At 40.7% G+C, this 23,463-nt stretch overlaps 1 protein-coding gene across 1 annotated transcript in view; it reads right to left on the minus strand.

The window, feature by feature from the left end:
- The window catches only part of ATAD2 (ATPase family AAA domain containing 2), a 74,463-nt gene that overhangs the window by 18,818 nt on the left and 32,182 nt on the right, over positions 1-23,463 (minus strand). The window contains exons 13-20 of the mRNA XM_049765617.1: positions 21,599-21,773; positions 19,320-19,408; positions 15,638-15,797; positions 8,254-8,344; positions 7,022-7,336; positions 6,408-6,540; positions 5,504-5,690; positions 1,026-1,211 (exon numbers count right to left, since the gene is read on the minus strand). Coding sequence (XP_049621574.1) covers positions 1,026-1,211; positions 5,504-5,690; positions 6,408-6,540; positions 7,022-7,336; positions 8,254-8,344; positions 15,638-15,797; positions 19,320-19,408; positions 21,599-21,773 — 1,336 coding nt within the window. The remainder of the gene's footprint in view (positions 1-1,025; positions 1,212-5,503; positions 5,691-6,407; positions 6,541-7,021; positions 7,337-8,253; positions 8,345-15,637; positions 15,798-19,319; positions 19,409-21,598; positions 21,774-23,463) is intronic.

Below are 23,463 nucleotides of genomic sequence, written 5' to 3' on the forward strand. Positions count from 1 at the left end.
TTAAGAAATCATTCCTGGGGCCGGGCGGTGGCGCTCGAGGTAAGGTGCCTGCCTTACCTGCGCTAGCCTAGGAGACGGACCGCGGTTCGATCCCCCGGCGTCCCATATGGTCCCCCAAGCCAGGAGCGACTTCTGAGCGCATAGCCAGGAGTAACCCCTGAGCGTCACCGGGTGTGGCCCAAAAACCAAAAAAAAAAAAAAAAAACCAAAAAAAAAAAAAAAAAAAAAAGAAATCATTCCTGTTGTTCCTGGTGTTCGGGAGAAACATATGGGATATCCATGACTGAACCCAGTTTGGCAACATGCAAGACAAGCACCATAATTGCTATACTATTACTCCAGCCCCAAGAATGCTGACTTTAGCAGTTGTTTTATTTTTTTGGTTTTTCGGGCCATACTCGTTTGCTGCTCAGGGGTTACCCCTGGCTAAGTGCTCAGAAATCGCCCCTGGCTTGGGGGAACCCTAAGGGATGCCAGGGGATGGAACTTCAGTCCTTCCTCGGCTAGCGCTTGCAAGGCAGACACCTTACCTCTAGCGCCACCTTGCCGGCTCCATGACTTTAGCAGTTTTAATAGGGAGATAAAAAAGGTTCCGATGAGTAAAATTATGGCACTTGGAATTTTACTATAATTCCCTTTAATAGGAGGGAGACTTTGGGGGGGGGCATACCCAAGCAGTGACTACTCCTGGACTTACACTCGGGATCTACACCAGGTCCTCTGGTAGGTTCAGGGGACCATATGGGATGCCAGGAATTGAACCCGTCAGCTGTGAGCAAGGCATGTGCACTACCTACTATGTTATCTCTGGTCCAAGAACTTTTTTGTCTGTTCACTTGGTTTTGAGACCCCACCAGGGCTTATTAATGGCTCTATGCTCAATAGTCCCCCCTGGAAGGATAGGGGACCACATGGAGAGCAGGATGATCAAATGTCCTACCTGCTATATTCTCTCAGTCCCTATTAGTTCTGAAAACCTTGGTATGAATAACTTTATAAAGTATATTTCTTTCCCAATAAATTACCTCTTCTGGCAGAGCCGAATGGGGTTTGTCAGAGGTTGCAAGTAGTAAAACTGGAGCAAATGAAGGAATATTCTGCAACAATGTAGTAAATGTGGCTTTGAGAGTTGGTCCTACTATTTCCCACCACAAGTGGATATGAGGAACATAGACTATACTTGGAGCTGTTCGCTTTGCTTCACGAATCATCTATTAGAAAAAAAATTAGACCGGTTATTGAGTTATAACATTAATAATACTAGGTTTGTTTGTTTAATGACCACACCTAATGGTGCTCAAAGCTCACTCTAGGCTCTGAGCTCAGGAATTACTCCTGGGGTCATATGGGACATGCCAGGAACTGAACCCAGGTCCGCTGTGTGAAAGACAGTGTGCCCCCCTCACTGCAACCATAATGTCAGAGCTAAAACCCAACTTAAGCTTTATTTATTTATTTTTTTGGAGAGTAGAAAAGTTTATTGGAAAGTAAAAGAGAAAGAAAAAGGAATTTCCTGGGGAGGGATTTAGTATAGGACTAAGTTCAAATATAACCTTTATTGACTCTGACCCAGGAAGTTATTTCACATACAAAAAATTCCTACTCGCATCTAAAACAGTTCAAAAAGAAGAATGTATACTGCTAGTATAATGCTAGTTTTGTATGAACAGTTCTACTTCCCAAAGTTACCATATAAAGACCTAAAGTTGGAATCAGGTCTGTGTCTGGGCAGAAACAGGGAACCTCATGTCTAATCCCTCCCACCAAATGCAAAAGGGTTGTCTTTAGGGTCTTTCCTCAGCCTCCTTCCAGATTCCAGCACCAGCCATTTCTAATCATCTGCCTCCTAGGGCCAGCCAGGAACCCTCAAACCATCAATTCCAACCAGCTGTCAACCAGCTCCCAAAGCAAAAGGATTCCCGGCCTGCCTTGCCTCAGCCCAAGAAGCTGCCACTGCAGCTGCTGCTGATTTGCTCTCAAAAGCCTCTTTGCTCCTATCTCCCTTCACTGTGGACTGACTGTTGCTTGCTACCAGATTTGGTTTTTGAGAAACCTCCAGCTCAAGGACATTTCCAGATATGCTGGGAATGCTGGGAATCGTTTTTCAAACTCCACAAGGCCATCTCCAGACCAAAGCTGTGCCCCGAATTTTATCCACCACCCTCCCAGATTATTTCAAAAGACTTAAAGGATATATGTATATCTCCATTGTATATTTCTTCAGATGTATTTCCTTAGGTATAATTAATTTTTGTTTGTTTGTTTTTGGGCCACACCCAGAAAAGCTCCTTGCTCTGCACTCAGAAATTGCTCCTGGCAGACCAGGAGACCATATGGGATGCCACAGATCAAACCGGGTCCATCCTGGGTCGACCACATAGAAGGCAAACGCCCTACTGGGGTGCTATTGCTCTGGCCCAATAGGTATAATTCTTATTGTCTATTTCCTTATGTGATGGTAGTTTTACCCATTCCTTTTTTTTTGGATCTGTTCAGTAGAAAAATCTTGTAGGTAAGTTTCTCTTCGGTTCTGAGATCATGTTAGAACTAGGTTATTGGGACTGTTTAGCTTGTTATTTTTACCTCCATATGCACTTGGTACCATGTTGCATTGTTTCTTTCTCCACAGGCACATTCAAATGGGGGAAATGTTATGTACAGAAAGAAGTTCTTATCTAATATGAATAGGAACTCAAAAATCTTATGTTGCAGTGGGGCCCTTCATCCTGAACATTTGTCATAGTGACTTGGCTTAGGCTTCCAGTGGTCCTCAAACTTTTTTTTTGGGGGGGGCACACCCATTGACGCTCAGGGGTTACTCCTGGCTATGCGCTCAGAAATTGCTGCTGGTTTGGGGGACCATATGAGATGCCAGGGTAGTGAACTGCCATCTGTCTTAGGTCAGCGCATGCAAGGCAAAGCCCTACTGCTTGTGCCACAGCTCCGGCCCCATCCTCAAATATTTTAAACAGGGAGCCAGGTCACTGTCCCTCAGACTGTTGGAGGGCCGAACTATAGTAAAAACAAAACTATGACCAAATCTATGCATACACGCTGCTTTTATATATATATATATATATATATACACACACACACACACACACACACACACACACACACACACACACACACACACACACACACACACACACACACACACACACACACATATATATTTTTTTTTTTTGCTTTTTGGGCCACACCCAGTGACACTCAGGGGTTACTCCTGGCTCAGAAATTGCTCCTGGCTTGGGGGAACCATATGGGACACCAGGGATCGAACCAAGGTCCGTCCTGGATCAGCCGTGTGCAAGGCAAATGTCCTACTACTGCGCCCTACTCTGACCCCTAGGCCAAAGGCTTTTCCTTTTTATTTTCCCCTCATCTTTTGCCGTGCCTATGGAAAAAAAAATAGCTATACACATCCCATTTTTTCCTTTTTTAAAAATTTCTTATCTTGGGCCCGGAGAGATAGCACAGCGGCGTTTGCCTTGCAAGCAGCCGATCCAGGACCAAAGGCGGTTGGTTCGAATTCCGGTGTCCCATATGGTCCCCCGTGCCTGCCAGGAGCTATTTCTGAGCAGACAGCCAGGAGTAACCCCTAAGCACCGCCGGGTGTGGCCCAAAATCCAAAAAAAAAAAAAAAAAGAAATACTTTGAACATTAAAATAATTTAACAAGTTAAATTAAATTAACAACAAAAACATAGGCCTGAAATATAGTGCAGGAGCTTAGAGCACCTAATTCGTAAGCAAAAGTCAACAGATCAAATTCCTGATCTTTAACATACCAAGTGAGATCCTGGTAACTGCTGTCTGCACTTGGCTGCTTTGCAACCTCTAGTACTGCAAGCAATTTCCAGCCACACTGCAGCCAAGCGTATATAAGCATCAAAAATAGGTATGTGACACCCCCCAGTGAATACCACAACTAAAAGTTATGCAATTCCCATGGCCAAAAGTGTAACCCCTAGGGAGTACAACCATTATTTACGTTCCTTAATGGGACCCCCTGACAAACTTGCTTACAAACACAGCATTTAAAAGGAGTGCAAACACTGTACAGCACAACCATGTAAGCAAGCACGCACCTCAGCTTCAAGAACAAAAGCAGTGTCATAGTCAAACAAGCATGTCACTGAAACAGAAACATCAATCACAAAGAAAAGAAAGATGGGGCCAGATATTACAGGAGATGAGACATTTACCTTACATGAGGCTGACTCTGGGGTCAATCCCTGGCACTGCAAATAGTCTCTGAGTACTACCAGGAGTCACTACTGAGCACTGAGCTAAGAACAGCCCTTGAATATATATCATCAGGAAGGGCTCAAACCCCACCTCAATTGTCTTCCCCACTCTGCTCCCAAAAGGGAAAGAGGAAAAGGAAAAGAAATGAAAGAAAAGCAAAAATAGAAACTACTTTGCAGTAACTATGTAGCTGTCACTCTATAGTTTTGGGACCAGAACCTGATACCTCAAAACATGTAAACAAGTGCTTTATTGCTGAGCCAATCCCTAGCGTCTTGGTAGTCACTGTTTTGGGTATTTTACTCATATATTTCTCACATCAGTAAGAGGTAATTAAGTACTATTAGTAGCTCTACTTTGCAAATTGGGAAATTGAGGCAGAGATACCTTCAAGTCATATTTAATCAAGTGATATTTAGTCAAAATGAAATTAAAAAAAAAAAAAAAGGGCCAGAGAGATAGCATGGAGATAGGGTGTTTGTCTCGCATGCAGAAGGACAGTGGTTTGAATCCTGGCATCCCATATGGTCCCCGGAGCCTGCCACGGGCAACTTCTGAGTGCAGAGCCAGGAGGAACCCCTGAGTATTGCCAGGTGTGACCCAAAAACCAAAAAAAAAAAAAAAAAAAAGATTTAAAACAAGGGGCTGGGAGCGGTGGTAGGGAGTTTTGCCTTGCATGCAGCTGACCTAGGATGAACCATGGTTCGATCCCCCAGCAATGTCTGAGAGTCACTGGGTGTGGCCCAAAAACAAAAAAAAATTTTCAAACAATATTTAAACTTAATCGAATTAAACTAAATTCAGAGTTCTGCTTAATAAACTTACAGTTAAAAATCAAAAAGAAAGAGCGAGCACAGGGTCAGTTAATTAACACAGTGAGTAGAGGTTTACCTCGCAAGTGGCTAACCCTGGTTCAATATCCAGCATAGTATATGATCCTGAGCCCTGCTAGGTGCAATCCCTGAGCAGTACCAGGGGAAAGCTGCTAAGTCTGGCTCAAACGCAAATTAATAAAAGCACAGAGATACTATGGCAATTTTTTTTTGTTCTGGGGTCACACCCAGCAGCGCTCAGAAATCACCCCTGGCAGGCTCAGGGGACCAAATGGGATGCTGGGATTCAAACCACCGCCACCGCCTGATTCATGCGTACAAGGAAAATGACCCACCGCTTTACTCTCTCTCTGGCCCCTACTATGGCAATTTGTGAGTGCTTTGCCTTATAAGTTATTTGTCTAAACAACAATGAATTACCTGTGCACATGTTTCTTCGGGAGATGTAGCACTGACTCCATAAAGAACAGGAATATCTAATGTATATAATGCAAATTTTTCCAAAGCATGGATAACAGCTGGTGCTAAATGAGAACCTTGCCCAAATCCTGGTTCTCCCACAATCAATATTCTTGGTCGAAAAGACAAAGGTTGAAAACAAGCATTTCTGAAAGAAAAATGTAATCAAAAAACCATCAAAAACTAAAATGAGAAAAAGCAAAAAATTTTAGATTTATCCTGAGATTACCAATTCTAAAACATAAATTATAATACCAGCTAATAATAGTGTGGTTTGCATGATTTTTGTAAAATCAACCTTCATAGTTTAGGAACATTTTGTACTATATAATTTCTTTTTTTTTTTTTTTTTTTTTTTTTTTGTGGTTTTTGGGTCACATCCGGCAGTGCTCAGGGGTTATTTCTGGCTCCAGGCTCAGAAATTGCTCCTGGCAGGCACAGGGGACCATATGGGGCGCCGGGATTCGAACCGATGACCTCCTGCATGAAAGGCAAACGCCTTACCTCCATGCTATCTCTCCGGCCCCTGTACCATATAATTTCATCAACCAAAGTTGATGAAAGCTGTAACAAAAATTTTTGATATTTTCTTTTTTTTTTTTTAATTTTTTGGGCCACACCCGGCGGTGCTCAGGGGTTACTCCTGGCTGTCTGCTCAGAAATAGCTCCTGGCAGGCACGGGGACCATATGGGACACCGGGATTCGAACCAACCACCTTTGGTCCTGGATCGCCTGCTTGCAAGGAAATTTTGATATTTTAAGTAGAGGTTGGAAACGGCAGATTAGTTAGCTTTAGTCAATATTTTAGAGAATTTTGGTTTTTAGGTAATTCATATGTGCAGATAAATCTATAAGAAAACATACCTATTCAAATTAAGAAAATTAAATTTTTCTTTTGCCTTATTAGAAGATTTTTGAGATAGTTCATTTTCATATACTGATGGAATTTCATCATCACTGTAAGCCAAGTCACTTTCTAACAGAGGACAAGAAATGTCTGTATGACAAAACAAAACAAAACAAAATACAACAGGTAAATTTTTGGATTACAAAGAAAATCTATCCAATATTTCACAGTTAAGCAATCAGTATACTTCAATGAAAAAAAGTAAGACTAACAATTATTTGTGTAGGTTCGAGTACCAAGTTAAAACAAATACATTCTAAATTTAATATAGTTTAAGTGTAAAGAAACTTACCATCAAATATCAAGGCAAAATATAATCAAATTTCTTTGAAGAGGTTCTTTTATAAATCATAGAATTATTTAAGATATAAAAAACTTTTAGTTTTGGTGCTAGAGAACAGAGGTTCAGGCACTTATTGCCTTGCCAGCACCTGATTCCAACACAATTTGTTTCCCTAAGCACCAAGCCAGAAGCACGGAGTACAATTGGGTGTGGCCCCCAAATAAAACAAAACAAACAATAATGATTTAGGTTTATTAATGGTCAAGACTACAGTCAATCAAGTCATACCTGCATCCAATGCTTCCTTACTTTTTATTTCCACATGTGGAAATACCCTCTGCAGAGCTTTCAAGATCTTTTGAACAGTGCTTTGCAGGAGTGGTTTCACGATAGTCGATAGTGCCTGCCCAGGTGATGTTACAGCTCTCTGAGAGGCTGGTATCATTTTTTGCATAGCCACCTCAAAGTCCTTAGCTGAGATATTAATTGAAGACAGATCCAACTGCAGTTTCTCAGTAGTGGTATAGATCTGTGGGTAGCGTCGACGCAGAGCACATAAAGCAGCCTCAGAGCATATTGACTTAATATCTGCACCACAATAGCCTAACCAAGATAAACAAAACAAGTTTTAAAGTAAAACACCATCTTATTAAAACGGCCACACCCTAAGAAAAATTTTAAATCAACCTCCCAATTTCAGCAAAATACTTAGAAGTTAAAACCAAAAATTTCGGGGCCGGAGAGATAGCATGAGAGCATGAAAACGTTTTTGCCTTGCATGAAGAAGGTCAGTGGTTGGAATCCCGGCATCCCATATGGTCCCCCAAGCCTCCCAGGAACGATTTCTGAACGTAGAGCCAGGAGTAACCCCTGAGCACTGCTGGGTGTGACCCAAAATAGAACAACAACAAAAAAATTTCTTACCCAGTAAACTACTAAAACAATAGTGATAAATAAACCAATAAACACTTGTTGAGTGAAGTACTAAGTACGAAGTTATGAACAAGTTCAAATTATAGCTTTCATCTATTAGATATGTACTCTCTAGAAACTCAGCTATACTATTTATTCTTTTATAAAATGAGAATATTTTCTGCTTCACAGAATAAAATAAAAATTACATAAAGGGGGCCGGTGAGGTGGCGCTAGAGGTAAGGTGTCTGCCTTGCAAGCGCTAGCCGAGGAAGGACTGAGGTTCGATCCCCCGGTGTCCCATGTGGTCCCCCCAAGCCAGGGGCGATTTCTGAGTGCTTAGCCAGGGGTAAGCCCTGAGCATCAAATGGGTATGGCCCGAAAAACAAAACAAAACAAAATTACAATAACCATAAGAAAGCATTAACAAATTACTAGAAAGTCAGCAAATGCTAAGTATTATTAGTAAAAAGTGGCATGAAACATATTATAACAAGAAAGGAGAAATATAACCCTTTATTTCTTTAAAAGTAACCTCGCAAAACTACAACTTGTTCCATCTTTGAAATGCACGAATATTTCTTTTAACTGTTTCAGACAATGTTTACCAACACAGTTTTCTGCTAATTCTTCTAGAAATATGTCCAGAGGTTTAGGATCCCAATGCTGTGTGTGGATCTTTAGTATTTCTTTACGAGCCTACAAATAAAAACAATTAAAAACTTCAAAGATTCAGATTAGAATTTTAGTTTAAGCAGTTGAATAACTAAAAAATTTAAAGAAAATGATACTTAACCTATTCAGAAAAATGAAAGTTAATGAGAACTATGTATTTGTAATTTTATAGAAGATCTGGATTTACAAATCCAATTCATCATAAATGTGAATGAAATAACTACTATTTATTCTGACACAGGTTTTTTTTTTTTTTGGGGGGGGGGTTGGGTCACACCTTGGTGGCGCTCAGGGGTTCCTCTAGGCTCTACGCTCAGAAATCGCTCCTAGCAGGCACGGGGAACCATATGGGATGCCGGGAATTGAACCACTGTCCTTCCTGGATCGGTTGTATGCAAGACCAATGCCCTACTGTTGTGCTATCTCTCCGACACTGATAGAGGTTTTGTGTATAAACAGGGTTGGAGAGATAGTACAGTGGGTAGGGTGCTTGCCTTGCATGCAGTTGAACTGGATTTAATATTTGGCACTACATAAATCTACCAAGCCCAGACTGAAGTGACCCAGTAAGTGCAGAGCCGGGAGTAAAGCACCAATCATTGTAGAGTGTGGCCCCCAAACAAACAAAATTTGAGTACTTACAGGGTAAAGGAGATAGTTCTAAGAACTGAGCATATGCTTTACATGTGGAAAATCTAAGTTGGATTCTTGGCACTAAATGCCCCCCCCCCCCCGCACTACTGGAAATAGACTAAAACTAGAATACATGTACCTTTATACATATTTCCTTATTTGATAAGTGGCTTTGGGTTCACAGGAATTGAACAGTGGCTCAGAGTGCCTTAAGTGCAAGTGTCCTTCCATGTGCTGAGCACATCCTGGCAGCCCTGTCTGCCACCCTGACAGTACTGGTGACTTCCAGTGACACCACAACTAAAAAGATGTGTGAGCATTGTGTCTAGAAAGTGGGTCCCCTGGTGAGAATAATGTAAGGAAGCATCACAAAAACAACTTCCTTCAATACAGATCAAAGAATATGTAGAAGTACCACAATTAAAGTGAAAACTTCAATGAGTGCAAGCATTCAACTTGGTGTGTAACCTTCAGCAAACAACAGAGCTAAACATACATAAGTCAGATGTGTAAACATGAACTATAATAACAAAGGATTTTAAAGGAAGGCAAGGAATAAATTTTAAAACACATAAAGAGGGGCCAGTTAGATAGCACAATGTAGTATGTTTGCCTTGCATGCAGTTGATCCAGGACAGACGGTGGTTCGAATTCCCAGCATCCCATAAGGTCCCCGTGCCTGCCAGGAAGGATTTCTGGATGCAGAGCCAGGAGTAACCCAGTACCTCCAGGTGTGACCCCAAAACAAACGAAAAAACCCCATTAAGAGGCTTTAAAATAACTGGGCATGCCACTTCTATTCAATACAGCATGGAAGTACTTGTCATAGCAATCAGGCAAGGAAAAGACATCCACATAGGAATGGAAGAAGCGAAGCTCTCATTGTTTGCAGATGACATAATACTGTATCTAGAAAATCCTAAGGACTCCTAAAATGCTTCTAGAAACAATAGACTTGTATTGGCAGGCTACAAAGTTAATACACAAAAATCCCTTTCTTTCCTATACACAAATAATGAGATAAAAAAGATATTTAAAAATCAATACCATTCACAATGTGCCTCAGAAAATCAAGTATCTGGGCCCGGAGAGATAGCACAGTGGCGTTTGCCTTGCAAGCAGCGGACCAAAGGTGGTTGGTTCGAATCCCAGTGTCCCACATGGTCCCCCGTGCCTGCCAGGAGCTATTTCTGAGCAGACAGCCAGGAGTAACCCTGAGCACCGCCAGGTGTGGCCCAAAAACAAAAACAAAAACAAAAAGAAAATCAAGTATCTTTGGAGTCAACTAAAGAGATGAATATAAATATATATAAGTATAAAGAAACATTGATAATAGATAATATATAATATACAATCATATAATTATAAATTATAATATAGTATATAAGACATAAACTTACAAAAATATATATATGAGTTTCTAGAGAGTACAGCTCTCTAATAGATAAAAACTATGATTTGAATCTGTTCATGACTTCTTGTTGTACTTGGTACTTCACTCAAACAAGTGTTTATTAGTTTATATATATAAAGAAAACTACAAAACACTGCTTCAGGAAATAAAAGACAGGAAATGGAGATATATATTGCTCATGGACTGGGAAGATTAATATCATTAAAATGTCAATACTTCCTAAAGCATTGTCCAGATTTAAAGCAATCCCTATAAAAATTCTTATGACATTCTTCAAAAGAGTGGATCATACAGGACCGGAGAGATAGCATGGAGATAAGGCATTCGCCTTACTTATGTGCATACAGAAGTTGGTGGTTCGAATCCCGGCATCCCATATGCTCCCCCGAGCCTGCCAGGAGCGATTTCTGAGAGTAGAGCCAGGAGTAACCCGTGAGTGCTGCTGGGTGTGACTCAAAAACAAAACAAAAAAGTGGATCATACACTCCTGAAATTCATATGGAGAAATAAACATCCACGAATAGCTAGAGCAATCCTTGGCAAAAAAAAAAAAAAAAGAGAGAGAGATGAATCACTTTACCCAACTTTAAACTGTACTATAAAGGAATAGTCAAACCCTTAAAAAAAAAAACTCTTAAACTTTTGATGTTAACTTAAACTAATATGTATGCGCATGAAAATATAAAAAAATACTATGCCTTCAATGTTTAAGGAGTCACATAAATCTCATGGCTTTAGGTTGCTTTGTGTACTGCTAAGATATGTTATAATGTACTACAATCTGGGGACTTATGGACAAAGTAATTGTACATGGGTTCTGCCTTATTTTTCTTAATGTTCTTTGACTGTAAGTTCAATATTTAGGCGTCAGCAAGGGGATTTCTTCTGAGAAGTCTGTTTATGGGCGATTATCCTTTCACTGTAACTTTACCTTGTCCTCTTTGCATCATTTTCCTCATAATTAAAAATTAAAAAAAAAAGGAGTAGCATTAAAACAGCATAGTATTGGAATAAAGACAGACCCATAGATTGACAAGACTTGACTATCCAGAGATGATCCCTCAGGCTTATGAACTATTAATTTTTGATAAAGGAGTAAGAAATACAAAGTGGAACAAAGAAAACTTCAACAAGTAATGCTGGGAAAACAGGTCAACATGCAAAAGATGAACTCAGACCTTTCCTAAACACCATACACAAAGGTCAAATCAAAATAGATTAAAGCCTTAATATCAGACCTGAAATGGTAAGGCACATAGAGGAAAACGTAGGTAGAACACTCCATGACATTGAGACTAGAGGCACCGTCAAGAATGAACCACCCCTGATCCTGCAAATGGAAGCGAAGATAAACAAATAGGACTATATCAAACTTAGAACCTTCTGTACCTCAAAGGAAATAGTGATTTTGGATGCAAAGGCTATCCAAGGAATGGGAGGAACTAATCACCCAATAACCCTCAGATAAGGGGCTAATATTTAAGATATACAAGGTACTAACAGAATTTAAGAAAAAAGAAATCTGGGGCCGGAGAGATAACACAGCGGTGTTTGCCTTGCAAACAGCCAACCCAGGACCTAAGGTGGTTGGTTCAAATCCCGGCGTCCCATATGGTCCCCCATGCCTGCCAGGAGCTATTTCTGAGCAGATAGCCAGGAGGATCGAACCGCGGTCCTTCCTTGGCTAGTGCTTGCAAAGCAGACACCTTACCTCTAGCGCCACCTCACCAGCCCCTGAATTTAAATTTTTGAAGATCTGTATTTTACATTATTAATTTTGGCAGACTGGGCCACACCCAGTGGTGCTCAAAACAACAATGAGACATCATCTCATTGAAACTGGTACACATCACACACACACACACACACACACACACACACACACACAAAGAATGACCAATCCTAAGTGGAGAGAATGGGACTCTCATTCACTGCTGAAGGGAATAGAGACTGGTCCAATCTTTTTGGAAAACAAAGAGATTCCTCAAAAAGCTAGAAACTGAGTTCCCATATGACCCAACAATACCAATTTTAGCGATATACCCCAACAACACAAAAACAGAGTACAAAAATGCCCTCTGCACTCCTATGTTCATTGCAGCACTATTTACAATAGCGAGAATCTGGAAACAACCTAGGTGCCTGACAGAAATGAGAGGCTAAAGAAACCATTGTATAACTACACAAAGGAATAAAAATGAAGTTATGAAATTTGCCTATACATGGATGACATGGAGACTATTATGCTGAGTGAAATGAACCAAAGGGAAAAAGACAGACACAGAATAATTTCACTCATTTGTGGGATATAAGAAAAACAAGAGGGGGCTGGAGAGATAGCATGGAGGTAAAGCGTTTGCCTTTCATGCAAGAGGTCATCGGTTCGAATCCCAGCGTCCCATATGGTCCCCTGTGCCTGCCAGGAGCAATTTCTGAGCATGGAGCCAGGAGTAACCCCTGAGCACTGCCGGGTGTGACCCAAAAACCACCAAAAAAAAAAAAAAAAAAAAAAAAAAGAAAAACAAGAGATAGTATGGTAATACCCAAAGACAAAGGTCAGGAGGTCCACCACAAAGAGCAGTGAGTACATCTAAAATATAGAAGGGTCTACTAGGACAATGATAGATGGAACCAATTGCTGTGGACAAGAACTCGGCACTTAAAGTGGAGAAACTAATAGGCACTATTAATATTGTTATATACTATTAATAATAGTGTAAAGCATGGCAGAGAGAGAGAGAAAAGTAATTTGTCTGCCTTAGATAATGGCAGTGGAGTGGGAGACAGAAGACATTGGTGCTGGTGATGAAAGGGTACACTGATAAAAGATGGTATACATAAGCAATGAACAATTTTGTAATCACAGTGCTCAAATAAGGCAAGTAAAAATAATAAAATAAAAACCACTCACCAGACGGAAGTAGCAAGACTACAAAGAAAAGCTAACATTTATAGAACTAATTAAAATTTTTGGTTTTGGGGCCGGAGAGATAGCACAACAGTGTTTGCCTTGCAAGCAGCCAATCCAGGACCAAGGTGATTGGTTCGAATCCCGACGTCCCATATGGTCCCCCGTGCCTGCCAGGAGCTATTTCTGAGCAGATAGCCAGGAGTAACCCCTGAATTTTGGTTTTAATTAAAAAAGAAAAAAAACTGGGAGTGCCTATGTAGTGGCTATATGTGTAACAGTCAAAGCAAACAATGCATGTTTGAAAGATGATTAAAAGGGCTGAAATGCCTGCTTTGTAGGCATAAACTAATGTTTAGTTCCAACACTGCAAGGTCCATCAAGGAACACCAGAAGTGATCCCTAAGCAACATCCTGAATACCATTAGACATAGTCAACGTTGAACATAATTCTAGTGACTTAGCCCAAATGCTAAAGTCATGGAGAAGGTACAAAAAGTTAGTGCTGGTTCATTCACAATTTGGCCTCACCCTAAACAAAAATCTTCCCTGGTTTGTTTACAACTTTTCACCCAAAAGAGTTTTTCTCTGGGGCTGGAGAGATAGCATGGAGGTAAGGTATTTGCCTTGCATGCAGAAGGACATTGGTTCAAATCCTGGCATCCCATATGGTCCCCGGAGCCTGCCAGGAGCGATTTCTGAGCACAGAGCCAGGAGTAACCCCTGAATACCACCAGGGTGACTCAAAAACCAAAAATAAAGTAAGTTTTTCCCTTCTAATCTCCTGTTCTACTTGTCAAAAGTCTACCTGGGTGGGATTAGCTCAAAATGAAGCTTTATGGTATTCACTACTTGGCCTGGGGGTGGTCTTGGTGCTTTGTTTTTTTTGGGGGGGGTCACACACAGCAGTGCTGAGGGGTTACTCCTGGCTCTGCACTCAGAAATAGCTCCTGGCAGGCATGGCAGACCATATGGGATGAAGGAATTAGAACTACCTTATGTCCTGGGTCTGCTACGTGCAAGGCAAACGTCCTACTGCTGTGCTGTCTCTCCGGCCCCCATCTTGGTGCCTAATAAAATTTGCAGTTCTGGCAGGCAATGATCTCTCAAGTTGGCTGCTTATTTTCTATGACAATACCCGCTTGGGGTGGAGCCCAACAGGCACGAAAGTATATTGAGTTAGGTCTCAGCACCTATTGGTTGCCCTAAGCACTGTCAGGAACAGTACTTTAAGATTAGTACCCTAGGGGCCCTCGAGGTGGCGCTAGAGGTAAGGTGTCTGCCTTGCAAGCGCTAGCCAAGGAAGGACCAGGGTTCAATCCCCGGGTGTCCCATATGGTCCCCCCAAGCCAGGGGCAATTTCTGAGCGCTTAGCCAGGGTAACCCCTGAGCATCAAACGGGTGTGGCTCCAAAAAGAAAAAAAAAAGTAGTACCCTAGGGCTAGAGCAACGGTGCAGCAGCAGTTGGGTGTTTGCCTTGCATGCAGCTGACATTTGATCCCCGACATTCCATATAGTCCCCCAAGCCAGGAGCGATTTCTGAGTGCACAGCCAGGAGTAACCTGAGCATCACTTGGGTGTGGCCCCAAAACAAAAAATAAACAAAACAAAACAAAGTACCCTTGAAGCATCACTGGCTGTGGCGCAAAAAAACAAAGCAAAAGTATTCATTAGGTTGTGAATTCTAAAGCAAAATATATTCATAATATTTATATTAGAAATCATTTTAAAAAATGTATATGGAGGTATTTTATTTTAAATATATTAAAAAACCTACTTTTCCTTAATGCATCCCTAAAAACATACAAATCATATTTGCATGTAAATAATACAACCTTGCTTTGAAACATATAAAGCTCTAATCTTCACATGTTTACCATTCCAAGACTTTTGGGGGGGTGGGGGGGACCACACCTGGCAGCGCTCAGGGGCTCTGCACTCAGAAATCGCACCTGGCAAGCATGCTTGGGGGACTATACGGGATGCAGGGGATAGAACCCAAGTCCGTCCTGGCTCGGCAGTGTGCAAGGCAAATGCCCTACCACTGTGCTATCACTCCGGTCCCATATCCATACCAAGACTTTTTAAATGATAGTGTATTTCTCAAAATTTTGAGCATGGGCTGGAATCTTCCACTTGCAAGGCCTTGAGTTCAACCACTTGTAACCACCAACTCTCCCAAGCACTATCAGATATAGGATTCCTGATCACTCACACCACTTAGCCTTAGCAGCACTTTGTCACTAAGTGACAAACCTAAGGCTGATTATCTCCATGAGTGGCATTCAGAACCACAAACAATACTGGAAAGAACCACCCCCCCCCCCAAAAAAAAGAAAAATCAGTAACATTAAATTCTTACATCTTTATCGGGTAGGCTGAAAAGGAATTCTCTGTCAAAACGACCAGGTCTTCGTAAGGCAGGATCTATACTGTCCAATCTATTGGTGGCACCAATGACTACAATTTCTCCTCTGCTGTCCAATCCATCCATAAGTGCTAGCAGAGTAGAAACTATAGAGCTAATTAAAAAAAATTATATGAATGTTAAATATTTCATCTTTTGGGTAACATTCCATATAAAGTATATGAACACATTTCTTAGAGCATTCTACTTCCAACATGTCTGTCATGTGCTCCCTCCCCAGTCTGACCTTTGGCATACCATGGTCACCCCCCCCCCCCCATGCATCATTAGATGCATCTCTGGAAGTTACACACACCACCACTTGTGGTCCAGATAATCCCTGGCACCTCAGAGTCCACAGGGCAACACATCTTTGAGGTCTGGCATTAAACTGCTATTCCTATTGGCTGAGAATCACCAGGTCTCCCCTGGTTGTCATTTAAAGGCTTCACTACAAAGAAAAATTTGACAGGGATAGGGAGATAGCTCAATAAGATGGAGCACAGGCTTTGCCTGGGTTCAGTCCCTAGCACTGCATGGTCTCCTTAGCAGTCCCAGGAGTGGTTCCTAAGTACTAAGAGCACATCCTAGACTCTGAGCACATCTGAGCATGGCACAAAACCAAACAAACAGAAAAAAGCATAGATGTGTCTAGAACAGAGAGCAGAGATCTGGGGTTGTGGTTCAATTGATAGGTATTAAACCCCAGTTTAATATCCAGCAGCATCATATATCCCCAAGCTCAGCTGGATATGGCATTGAAGGCCCCTACAGCACCCAGATGGGCAGGGTACCATCAGGTGGAGCTTCAAACCCCATCTTCACACCTCGCAAATGAAAATGAAACCTACTTTACAACATAATTTCACAAAGTAACATGAAACAAAAGAAGAAAGAAAAAATGATCAGACTTAAACACCAAATCCAAAGCCAAGGACAACAGAATCGATACCCAATCTACAACAAGCTAGACACAGAGGGGACTACTTATACTAGCAGCCTGGGGGGTAAGAGAGGGGGGGATATGGGATGCAAGCTGGGAATGAGGGTGAAGGGAGGACAACAATGGTGGTGGGAATGACCCTGATTCACTGTCACTATGTACTTAAAATATTACTGTGAAAGATTTGTAATTCATTTTGGTCAAAATAAAAATTATTATAAAAAAATCTGGAAAAGAAAATTCCCCCACAACACTAAAGAATAAGTAAAACCAATGGTATAGTTTGAATTACATGTAATTATACAATTCAAAAATGACCAAATTCTCTATTGTGTATACAGAATACAAGGACCCCCCCTAATAACAAAGCTCTAAACAATTAAGTGACACTTAACTTTTATTTTTATTTTACTTCCAATCTCAGGAATATCATTTAATTCAAAAATATTTAACATAAACTGTTTTATGTATTTCTGATAGGAACTTAAAAAATTCCCACAATGAGGGCCAGAGTGAGAGGACAGTGGGTAGGGTATTTGCCTTGCATGTGACTAACCCAGATTCAATTCCTGGTATCCCAGATGGTCTCCTTAAAGGATAATCTCCCTGTTCAATTATTTTTTTAAGTTTGATTAAAAATAAAAGTTCACACTAAAATTTCTATGAGATGGCAAAGACTTAACTAAGATTACTTGAATTTTTCCTAAAATTTGTCCAATCTCTCTCAGAACTGTTCCAAAATAAAAGCAATTAGTCACTTCATCACAAAGTCATGGGAACATTAAATGTTTTCTTCTAGCATACAATAAAGTATAGCTACTAGTGAAATGAATTATATATATAAAAACTTGCATATTGCTACTAGAATAAGTACAGACACCTATTTTTGCCATAAAATTTATACTTTAATTCAGAGAAACCATGAAAACCATATAGTACCATAAAACCAAACATTACCAAAATAGCAAACAGTAAGTACTGTTTGCTGTAAAAAAATCAAATGAATTCTATCTTACTCCTTTTATCTTCAGGACAATTAAAACTATCAGCTTGAATACATGAAGAAAGCAAATTAAGAAGTCACAGCTTGCCTTCTTGCACAGGGCTGTCCTGGGTTCAATCCCCAGCACTACATATGGTCTCCTGAGTTCAGCCAGCCAGAAGTAAGCCCTGACCATGGCAGGGTACGGTCCAAAGTAAAAAAGAATACATCATAAAAAAACTCTGTCACGGGAACTTTTTCTTGCAGAAGGAACCAGTTCTGCAAACATTTAGATTCCACACTTATAATCTCAGAACTACAAGAGAATAGATTTTAGCTATTTTATGTATAGGACTAAGGCGCTGATAATGAAGATGCAAATGTAATAAAAATAACTCAGATTCGAGATGAAATGGTACGAAAGTGCTCCCTTGGGTAGACAGTTCATTACAGGAAAGATGCAATTTTCCCAACATAAAATAAGGAAGCTGGGCAAATATGAGCACCACATAACTTTGCCCAAAGACTGTTTGTTTTGCTTAGGAAGTAACAAAAACTTCCAAATCAATTGGCGATAATTAAAACATGTTTTTAAAGAAAAACAGTCAACTCCTACATTTCATAGGCCAGAGATAAAACTCTTATCACTAAATACTCTGTTATACTCTCTACTTCTAATAAAAGTATTGTCTTTTTCATACTATAAGACACACCGCAGGTGGGAAATGTCTGTGTGTCTTCTGGAGTGAATACCACCTGAACTGAAGCCTGAGTGCAAGAAGAACATATACTAACCATTTGACATCCACAGTGTCACACCCCCTTTATTGCGCAGACATACGACATTGTACGAGCAATTAGGTTAATGCACTTTCACCATCATGTAAACAGCTTTCGTTTAAGACTATTTGATAGCTGTTGCGACTTTTTTTTGGTATGTATAAGTATTTAAAAAAAAAAGAGGGGGGGGGGCCCGGAGAGATAGCACAGCGGTGCTTGCCTTGCAAGCAGCCGATCCAGGACCTAAGATGGTTGGTTCGAATCCCGTTGTCCCATATGGTCCCCCATGCCTGCCAGGAGCTATTTCTGAGCAGACAGCCAGGAGTAACCCCTGAGCACCGCCGGGTGTGGCCCAAAAACCAAAAAAAAAAAAAAAAAAAAGAGGGGGAGATGGGAGATAAAGCGGTGGCACAGAGCGCTAAGGTGTCTGCCTTGCCGGCCCTAGTCTAGGACGGGCCTAGGACAAACTGTGGTTCGATCCCCCAAGCCAGGAGTGATTTCTGAGCGCATAGCCAGGAATAACCCCTGAGCATCACTGGGTGTGGCCCATAAAAGCAAAAAAACAAGTGTTGGGGTTCTTTTTTTTTTTGGGGGGGGGGGGATGATGTAAAAAAAAGATAGGTAAATGTGTTCAAACAGCTGTGGACTGGCATACTGTAAATATACTTTGGCCTCACAGGCTGGTTGTTCTCAGCTGCTGTCTCCTGATGGCGTCTTGCATTGCATTTATTAAATATTTTAGTATACCTTTTGCTTTAGAATATTTTTTCTTCTTTTTCTCATCTAAAAACTATGTGTATCTTATGGTAAGGTGTGTCGTATAGAGTGAAAAATATATTAAGTTATACAACAGGACTGTAAAGTTTATTAGTTACATGCCAACATGCAACACCAATATATTTCAAAGTAAAATGCCGTAAAACAAGTCTTACCTATGAATTTGATCTTGCCTGCTTGATCGCACTGGTGCGAGGCCATCAATTTCATCAAAGAAAATTATTGATGGGCGCATCTGATAAGCCTAGAAAGCAAGTTTCATAGTTGCACTAACATTTGTCATGAAAATCCTCAAGCATGCATATTTAATAGAAATAATTTTAATCCATTTTTATTCATACTTGCTTTTGAGAGTTTATAATCACTAACCTAATAGCAAATTTAATAAATTTTTTGAGGAGAGTGGAGTCAATTGCTTAGGGCTCAAGTGACCATATGTGGTGCCAGTGACTGAATTTCTATCAGAAACATGCAAGGCAAATTTCTTGCCCTTTTATGTTATCTCACTGGCCCCAAGAATTGTATTTTGGAGGGCTGGAGTGGTAGCACAGCAGTGGGGTGTTTGCCTTGCACTCGGCTGAACCAGGATGAACACATTTGACCTATGTGGTCTCCAAGCCAGGAGCAATTTCTATGCACAGAGCCAGGTGTAACCCTTGAGTGTCGCTGGGTGTGGCCCACAAAACCTAAATAATAAGTAAAATTAAAAAAATATGAATTGTGGTATAAACCCCCCACTGCTCAATTTGACTGGCTTAGGAAAAAAATATGAATTTTATTTTGGGACAGGGTTGTGGCTCAGTGGGAGAGCAGTTATTTGCCTTCCATGTGTGATGGCATGGGTTCTATTTCAAGCAACACCAAAGTAAATAAAACATCCAGTTTAATTTTACTGGTATTTTCAACTGGAAACATACAATATACATACTCCATTGGGTTGTAAGCATTATATTTCAAGTAGCTATTGATACATAAAATATCTAATTTTACCTAATTAAAAATAAACTGAAAACAAGACAAAATATAGAAGACAGTACAAAAACCTTCCTCATGTCAGTATGGGATAATAACAGTATGTCAAAGTTAGAAACAGAAAATTACCTAAGCAAAGTTAAAATACAGTAATATGTAAGTATTGGAACAATAGGAGTATATGAATACTGGGGTTGGAGAGATAGCATGGAGGCAAGGCATTTGTCTTGCATGCAGAAGGAGGGTGGTTCGAATCCCAGCATCCCATATGGTCCCCCAAGTCTGCCAGGAGCGATTTCTGAGCAGAGGGCAGGAGTAACCTGAATCCCAGCATCCCATATGGTCCCCCAAGTCTGCCAGGAGCGATTTCTGAGCAGAGAGCAGGAGTAACCCCTGAGCGCTAAAAACAAACAAACAAACAAACAAACAAAAAAAAAAAAAAGAAAGAAAACCTCACAACATGCTGTCAACATAATCCAGAATATAAACTAAAAAGTTATGTTAGGGCCAGAAATTGTACAGTGGATATGACGCTTGTCTTCATGCAGCCAAGCTGGTTTGATCCCCAGAACGTATATGGTCTTCTGAGCACTGCAAAAAGTAATCCCTGAGTGCAGAGCCAGGAGTAAGCCCTGAGCACACAGTCGATTGCAACCCCAAAACCAAAACACGAAGAAGTCTTCAAGAGCAGAACTAATCTTATTTGGTGGAAAAGGGAATGATAGAGAATCAAATAAAGGGCCTCATATATCTAAGCCAAGCTAACCACAAAGTTATTTCCCTGGTTGAATTAATTTTTAAGCTCTATTGTTTGGGAGGGCCACACCCAGCAACGCTCAGGGGTTACTCCTGGCTCTACTCTCAGAAATAGCTCCTGGCAGACTTGGGGGACCATAAGTGGTGCCGGGGATCAAACTGGGGTCAGCTCTGGATAGATCACATGCAAGGCAAAGTCCCTACCACTGTGCTATCTCTTGGGTCCCCAATCTTTAAGCTCTTTTTTTTTTTTTTTTTTTTTTTTTGGTGTTTGGGCCACAGCCAGCAATGCTCAGGGGTTACTCCTGGCTGTCTGCTCAGAAATAGCTCCTGGCAGGCACGGGGGACCATATGGGACACGGGGATTCAAACCAACCATCTTTGGTCCTGGATCGGCTGTGCTTGCAAGGCAAACGCCGCTGTGCTATCTCTCCGGGCCCATCTTTAAGCTCTTATGTTCAGATATAGCACATTAGTGTCAGATGTGTAAACAAGGTTTCTACTGTCCTGAAACAGGAGATCTACTAATGAGAAAAGAAAACTACTAAAAACTTTCAGTTGTAAACCTGAAATTTAATACACAATTAAAAATAGATTTCCTCAGTTTTTTTTTCTGAAAAGTGAATGCCAGATTTAGTTTATCCTTGCACTTCTAAACTCACAATGCTCAACGGATATATATACATATGTAAATTTAACATCCTACCTGATCAAACAGCAATCGTAGTTGTCTTTCAGATTCGCCTACCCATTTACTGAGACAATCAGCACCTTTCCTCATGAAAAATGCCACTCTCTTATCTCCTTGACTGCACTCATTGGCAAGGGCTCTAGCAACCAAAGTTTTTCCTGTTCCAGGTGGACCATAAAATAAACAACCCCTGTAAAAGAATAAATCTTATTTTAGCACAATATTCAAAAGGAAACTGAAAAAAATCAGGAACAATTTTTTTTTAGGGGTGGGAGGATTTGGACCACACCCAGCGGTGCTCAGAAGTCACTCCTGTCTCAGCTCTCAGGAATCACTTCTGGGAAGCTTGGGGCACCATTTGGGATGCTGGGGATTGAATTTGGGGCAGCTGCATGCACTATCAGTTAAGTTATCACTCCGGCCCCTAGGAAGAAGTTTTAAGAATGTACTTAATGAACATAAAAGTACAGAACTGAAATTGCTCAATCCAGAGCACTAGCACTGTTCAGAATAAAGATACTATGAAATACTGAAACTAAAAAACCTTATTCTAAAACATTTCCTTGGGGTCAGAGAGATAGTAACATGACAGTCTTGCATATAGCACACCCATGTTTAATCCCTGGTCCCCCAGCACTGTCAGGAGTAATTCTGAAGTGCAAAGTTAGGAGTAAGCCATGAGTACAACAGAGTATGACTCAAAATCAAACAAACAAAAAAAACCCTCTTGAAGCACAGGAATGTGTTTCAGTGGCAGAAAAAGATATCATGAGTGTATCACCAGCATAGCCCCACATTGCTGAGTGCAATACTGGTGGCACTGCTACCTGTGATCACTGGCGCCACAACAAAATATGCAACCTCTGGCAAACCATAATCAAGTGTGTGACCCTTAGTCATCACAACAACAAAAATACCAAAAGGAGAAAATACTTCTCTAATTCACTCATTCATTCATCATGCTCACCATTATTATCTTACCTTGCAAAGAAGGCATACTTGAAGCGGTTGTGATAAAAAAAATATGGGAACAAATATAAAATAAGCAAAAGACAACTTAGAAATATTATATGGTTGAATAGCAGGTACTAAGATAGTGCAAATAAAACAGCATTTTTAGGGGCAAGAGATGGTACAGTGATTAACACACCTTGCATGTAGCTGACCCTCGTTTATATTCCCAGCATCAGATATTCTTAATGGACTCCTGAATCACTCCTGTACCACTTAAAGTCACTCCTGAGTACCACCATGTGTAGCAACACCACCACCACCACCACATTTGCTGTCATCACTGCTATGATGTTTTAATCTATTCACATTATTTCCAAAGTTATTTATTGCTTTTGACAGAATTCTAAGAAAATGAAGAGCCAGACGCTTAACACGCTGGAGCACATACTATGCATACAAAAGGCCTGGGTTCATTCTCCAGCACTATATACGAGTCCCCCGAAAGCACTGCCAGAAATAATCACTGAACAGGAAGTTGGGAACAGCAGTGCTTAAGTGCCACTGGGTAGCCCAAAATCCCAAAGAAAAGAAAATGAACTATGCTATAAATCGTAGTAAAAATAGTTTCAAGGATCAAGTTCTAACAATCTAGGGAAGATTCCAGGTCTTCATTTATGGGAAACCAAAAATGACAAATGAAAGGTGGGAAAGGGGCCAGAAAGTTAACATAGCAGATAGGGACTTGCATTTCATGCAGGAGCCCAGGTTCAAACAGCAGCATTACATACAGTCCCAAGCACCACCCAAAGCCAGAGATAAACCCTGAACATTGCCGTGGCCCCCAAAGCAAAACAAAACAAAACAAAACAAAAAAGATGAGAAAAATCCTGAGTGATGAGTACACTAAATATGAAGACTAGGAGAAT

Source organism: Suncus etruscus, chromosome 19 (genome assembly GCF_024139225.1).
Source record: "Suncus etruscus isolate mSunEtr1 chromosome 19, mSunEtr1.pri.cur, whole genome shotgun sequence".
Classification (NCBI taxonomy): Eukaryota; Metazoa; Chordata; class Mammalia; order Eulipotyphla; family Soricidae; genus Suncus; species Suncus etruscus.